This window comes from Callionymus lyra, chromosome 14 (genome assembly GCF_982586985.1).
Source record: "Callionymus lyra chromosome 14, fCalLyr1.hap1.1, whole genome shotgun sequence".
NCBI classification, from domain to species: Eukaryota; Metazoa; Chordata; class Actinopteri; order Syngnathiformes; family Callionymidae; genus Callionymus; species Callionymus lyra.
Genome location: NC_141831.1, coordinates 2,608,125 through 2,614,316, shown reverse-complemented (window position 1 = coordinate 2,614,316; position 6,192 = coordinate 2,608,125). Strand labels below are relative to the sequence as shown.

At 41.5% G+C, this 6,192-nt stretch overlaps 1 protein-coding gene across 3 annotated transcripts; it reads left to right on the top strand.

Annotated features, from left to right (window-relative positions):
• The first annotated feature begins 382 nt into the window (after positions 1-382).
• On the top strand, positions 383-5,878 carry znf346 (zinc finger protein 346). 3 transcript variants are annotated; one of them, XM_087807957.1, is made up of 7 exons: positions 383-471; positions 1,299-1,402; positions 2,568-2,657; positions 2,724-2,865; positions 2,968-3,192; positions 3,246-3,336; positions 5,031-5,878. In XM_087807957.1, the coding sequence occupies exons 1-7, from the start codon at positions 396-398 to the stop codon at positions 5,359-5,361; spliced, it is 1,059 nt and encodes a 352-aa protein (XP_087664083.1). In that variant the 5' UTR covers positions 383-395; the 3' UTR covers positions 5,362-5,878. The 3 variants fall into 3 exon arrangements, with proteins under 3 accessions (XP_087664083.1, XP_087664082.1, XP_087664081.1); XM_087807956.1 differs by having other exon boundaries at positions 2,727-3,192; XM_087807955.1 differs by having other exon boundaries at positions 2,724-3,192.
• Positions 5,879-6,192: the final 314 nt, after the last annotated feature.

The window sequence follows — 6,192 nt, the reverse complement described above, 5'->3', positions numbered from 1 at the left end:
GAGAAACACCGCTGGCTCCACCCTGGTGCTTAAAAACTGCAACCAAAACTAACATAACACAGATATTCTAGTTAATCTATATTTATTGTATTTACATAAAAAAGTAATAGGGAAATTCAATTCCAGATATTGTTCATAACTATTAAATTTACATTTAAATCTTTATTTTTTTCAAATCCATTCGCAGGGAAATAAATTAAATGAATTTTGGACGACTTACGATAAGAAAGTTAGAATTGAATTCCTAATTCTTATTTGTTTTAATAACGTTGTTTCCTTGAGACGCATTGTGTTTCAGCTGCGGTTGTATTCCTCCGCTGCAGGGGGCGCTAATGCTCACATTGGTGCAGTTGCGGTTAATGAACATATCAACGAAGAAGGACGCTTGAGTACGCATGTGCAACGGTTCCAGGATGGCAGACGAGCCGCAGAGCGACGACTTTCCTTATTTACCTTCAGGACCCGCTGCAGGTACGAAGCGTGTCCTCTTCACCGAAGTCTGGACGCTGTTAGCAAACACACCTGGTGGTTTAAGAGCCTGTTTTCATTCGAACGAGCCGCAGAATCGCGCGCGTCTGCGGTGATGCAGCGCTGTGATGCTAACGATGCTAAGCTAACCGGAGCCGCTGCAGCGCCAAGGTCGGTGCGAGGAAGAAAGAGTCGAAGAAAAACCAGATTGTTGCGAACTTTAATCATCTTTACGACTCACGATCCTCACCATGAATCTGATCAATATTTACTGATGAATCTCTGGCTTTTTCTATTGATCGTTTAAGATTTTTCAGTCAACAGATGATTTATTTAAAAAATGATTCTCTGCAATAAAACTGATCAAATATGCATTTGTTATCATTCACCTGTTAAATAAATGAAAATAACGTCTTAAGTTTTTTCTCCTCAAGTAAAATATTTTCGTGGTTTGAAGAAAAATAATATCACCACTGATAAATGTTTCTTTACCTTCTTAAAAGGTGGAAATAAAGACTTTAATAGTGTGATGGAGTCTTGTGTCTGCAGACAGAGATGCTTTAACGTAACAACTTTGATTGTAAACACAACGTAATATTAATGTTTGTGGTGTCAGTCCAGGATAAAAGAATGAAGGGACATGAAATAAAATAAGTTCCTTTTCTGTCAAGGTAGTAATATTTATGCTATCTTTGCAAACACGTGCAAAAATGGTTATCTTGGTGAATTTGACTGCGATTCTAATAAATGCCAAACATCGCTTAAAACTGTTTTGAACCTCCTTCTCGTCCTCTTGTCCTCGTCCTCACGTACTTTTCTTCTGCCTGCAGTGAACAAGATGATACAGGAATACGGCGACTTGTTCTCCGACTCCAAGTGTACCGTCTGCAGCGCCGTCCTGATCGCAGAGTCTCAGAAGTTAACTCACTACCAGGTTCGCTCTCTTTTACTCCTGCGTGTTTTCACGAGTGTTTTCACAAGTGTTTTCACGAGTGTTTTCACGAGTGTTTTCACGAGTGTTTTCACGAGTGTTTTCACGAGTGTTTCCACACGTCCTCGAGACGTGACGCAGTATTCACGCAGACAACATGCTGAGTATATGTTGATACGTTCATTCGTCTAGAATAAGGAGTTTCTATTAATACATGGTTTTGATCATTTTCATCTCCAGTCAAGAAGCAAACGTAGTATTTATATAGAGATCATTAGAATCAGAAACATGAAGTGGATTATTGTGCGTTTGTTCATTCGTTGCGAGTCATTGTTCAGAGAGTCGTGTTCGTCTTTGTCGGTTTGAATAACACAGATTTATGTTCCATCTTTAAAAGTAACTTAAAGAAACAAAAAACAGAAACAAAGTCTCCTTTTCACAGCCTTTAGCTCTGTTTACTTTCTCAGACTCAGGCTAGTTTTCACAGCTTCAGCCTGAATGTCTCACAACTGCTGCACTTCGACTCTAGATCCATATCTTTACCATAACCTTCGTTCAAATGTTTATTAACAACGATGCAAAATAACCTCAAATAAACCTGTAACTATGAACCACAAGTTAAATATTTACAATAAAACACTGAAAAAAGAAATATATGAATAAGTTGAAGTTGTGCAAATAAAACATACTTGATAGAAAATGAGTTTATATACAAATACAACGATAGTATCAATACTTTCAACAAACCTAGTGTTTTAATGTTATTATTTCAGTGTCATAGGAATATTACGTTATTATTTTTTTTAAAGCTTTTACCTTTTATTGAATGATTGAATTCCATAAATTCTATATTGAAAGTAACTTTTTCGATTTTAAATAATTGAATTCAAATATTGAACATTCAGCCAATCACGTGACTCGCAGACGATCATGTGACGAACGTGATCAAGTAGCTGTGTACTTTTTTTTTAAGTTAAAAGATTGTATTTATGTATTGAATTTTAATTTTTAAAATATTTTTAAATACAATTTCAAACCATGTGTAAATGTTTAAATTCATAATAAATAAAAAAAAATGAGATGCTACAAACATTTGAATAAAGTTTCAACCTTTAAATTGAACTGAACCTCCACATGTGTCACAGTGTGTTGATGTTTGTCGTCACAGAGCAGGAAACACGCCAACAAAGTGCGTCGATATCTGTCCCTGAAGAAGGACCAGGAGCCGCAGACCAAGAAGTTGTCGACGTCCGTCACCGTGAGTGGAAGCCATTGTTCAGGTCGAAGGTCGCCACGATGTTCACGCTCAACGCTCTCCTCTCAGCAGGAGGTCGACAACGGCGAGGTCGACAGGATGAAGTTGTGTCAAGTGTGTAACATGACCTTCACGTCCGCCGTCGTGGCTCAGTCGCACTACGTCGGCAAAGTTCACGCCAAGAACCTGAAGCTCGGCGCCAAAACGCAGAGTGAGACTCCGCCGGCGCGTTTCTGCGCGAGTGTCGATAAAGTTGTAACGTCCTCCGATGGAGGGTCTTCAGTGGAAACACCAGGTTCTGTCGTGTCCACAGTTTCTCCTCCGACACAAACGGTGACCCCGAAGAAACCCCCGTGCGGCGACTCGGACGCGCCCGACAACAACGACGCCGAAGCCGACCCCGACCGTTTCTGCGGCGTCTGCGGCGTCTCCTTCAACAACCCGCTCATCGCTCGCCAGCACTACGAGGGCAAGAAGCACCGCAAGCACATGACCAAGGTGAAGCTGATGGAGACGTACGGACCGTCGCCCGCCACAGGTGAGTCGCGCTCGAGTCACGTGATCGACCTCCGTCTCACACGCGTCTGTCAGTTCAAGGTTATTCCTGCTCGCTCTGCAACATCCAGCTCAACTCAGTGGAGCAGTACCAGTCGCACATCAGCGGGTCCAAACACAAGAACAGGTGACTACACACACATCAACATGTCACGGCCTCGGTGATGTCATCAACGCTGCACGCGGGTCTGTTTAATGCTCGCTCCACGACAAATAAATCCTTTTCTCTGAATGATCTCTTCACAAGAGAAAAGTTGGATCTTGGTCTTTCTGAGACTTGGCAGAGAGACGAAGAGTTTATTCATCTGAACGGACTCTGTCCAGTAGGGAGCGCTGTCCTGGGGAAGCCTTGTCTCTGGTCGTGGTTGGTTCTACAAGACCTTTTTATTGTGTGACAATCTACCGCCCGCCTGGTCCTTCAGTGTTCTTGAAAGACTTCAGTGACTTCTTATCTTCCATTATTCAAATGTAATCTGTTCTCATTCTTGGAGACTTTAATCTTTATGTTGATGACGTCACATCTTGTTCTGCTAAAGAACTTTTAACTTTAACAGAAGCTTTAATTTTGAGCAACATGTTTCTGAACCCACTCATCAAAAAGTTAGTTTTTACTCTTGGCCTGAACATTTCTAATGTATCTGTTCATCTGTGATCATTCTCTTGTTTAACCTGGACTTCATCCCTGAACCTAAGCCCTTAAAGGTCTCAGAGGCGTGTCATCTCAGCTGATACTGCAGACAGTTTTTCAGTTTGACCCTCTTTCCTTAAATGACTGCCTTAACGTGGACAGTTTGATTCACTGTTTCACTGATCATTGTGTTGAAATACTGGATCAAGTGGCACCTGTTAAATCGAACTTGAAAATTCAGAAAAAACGGTGACCTTGGACAAATGAAGATCTCCTGAGTCTGAAGAGACTTTGTGGAAAGACCTGTCTTCTGTGAAGCTGACATCAATGCATTGTTGAGGCTTTTCATTGACAAAATTAAATTGATCAAATCTCTCCTCATTTGTGTGAAACCCCTACTGTCTCTGAGCCCGTCTCCACCTTGTGGTCCTCCTTTAGCCTTGTAACTCTGGCTGATATTTCGGCACTGGTGAACAAGATGAAACCTTCCTCTTTGCTCGTCCAACATCATTCCATGTGGGCTCTTTATTAGTATAATAGTAGTGTCGGGTTTTTCCAGATGCATTTAAGCCATTGTGGAGCCTTTACTCAAAAAGCCAGGAACCATGAGGCTACAGGGAGATGAAGGAGGATTTTAATTATTTCGGGTCAACAGTCCAGAGCAGTGGAGGTTGTGGAAAAGAGGTGAAGAAACATGTTCAAGATGGTGAGAAAAGTGTCGTCTGTGATAAAAGGGCATCAGTCAGAATGAAAGGAAAGATCTACAAGACGGTGGTGAGACCAGTCATGAGCCATGGTCCAGAGTCGGTGAGGGAAAGGCAGGAAGCTGGAGGTCGATGAAGATGTTGAGCTTCTCTTTGGGATAAAGATGGATCAGGAATGAGTCGGTCAGAGGAACATGTGTGATGTTTATGAGATGAGGTCAGAGAGAGTGAGATGGTCATGAAGAGAGATGGGGAGTATGTTGGTAGAAGATACTGGGGTTGGAAGTGCCAGGAGGTCCAGAGGAAGAACAAACAGAAGGTTCATGCAGTGAAACATGAAGTTGGTCTAAGAGATGCAGGTTAAGATGGAGGAGCAGAAGTTTACTTTGTATTACTTTTGATCGTTCAAGCGCCTTGTGACCCTGGTCCAGAAAGATCTTCTCAAATAACTTAAAAGTGTGTAAATTGAGACAAATCTCTGACATTCAGGATGAAGAAGTCGGAACAAGAACAACCTGCTGGAGGAGAACCTGCTGGAGGAGAACCTGCTGGAGGCGAACCTGCAGGAGGAGAACCTGCAGGAGGAGAAGCTGCAGGAGGAGAAGCTGCAGGAGGAGAACCTGCTGAAGAAGAACCTGCAGGAGAAGAACCCGCAGGAGAAGAACCTGAAGAAGAAGAATTCGTGGACGAAGAGAAACTGTTGAACGACGACGACGAATTCAACGACGAGCCGCTCAACGCCGCAGACGAGCCGCTGGACGATCAATGCGACGCCGGCCGGACCCTGGGTCAGCTTGACCCGGAACACGCCGAGTACTAGAGTTGGTGGACTTTGGTGAACGAACCCTTTAACTCACGGTAACACAAGGATGTTCTTCTCACGTCGACACGTCTTGAGTTGTTTTTATTAGGTTTTTTTTTACATTTTCTGTCTCGATGTTTTAACTCATCCCTCGTTCATCAGTGTCTGCTGCTCTCTACTGGACACACGAGGTACTGACCAGTGTCGCCGCTCGGTCGTCCTAGTACTTTCAAAATAAAATAGAATTTGTTTTTTAAATGGCAAACGTCAAGTTATACCTCATGAAAAACTAACTTTTATTTATCTTTTATTTTATCATTGGAGTCTCGAACTCTTCGAAAGGAAGAAAAGAACGAGGAAGTCATGATTCTGTGGATGAATCTTTTTTATTTTGAAGAGATGTTTGCAGGTGTTCCTGTCACTCAGAGAGTTCAAGTGATGTCACTTTGTAAAGATGTCAATCAAACATGACGTTTGAAACATTGATGAATGTCTACATGTTTGTTTAGTTTTCAATAAACACGTGTAAATACTGTGTGTGTGTTTGTTTGTGTGATTAACTAATGTGTTTAACCAGGTTATGTTTGACTAGTTCTGTCTTTAAACATCAAAGTGATGAAGAACATGATCAAAAACATCAAACGTGGTTATTTAAAGATAATCAAATGTGTATTTTGTGTTTTTTTTTTTAAACATTTGGAAAAACAAACAGTATTTGCAGGAGAAGTAAATAAAATACCATGAGATCAAATCAACACACGAGTCAAAATAAATGACGGTTGTTTGAATAGAATTCAACTTTATTGAACGTACAATAATGACAGTATTGATCAGTCACTGGTCCAGAGA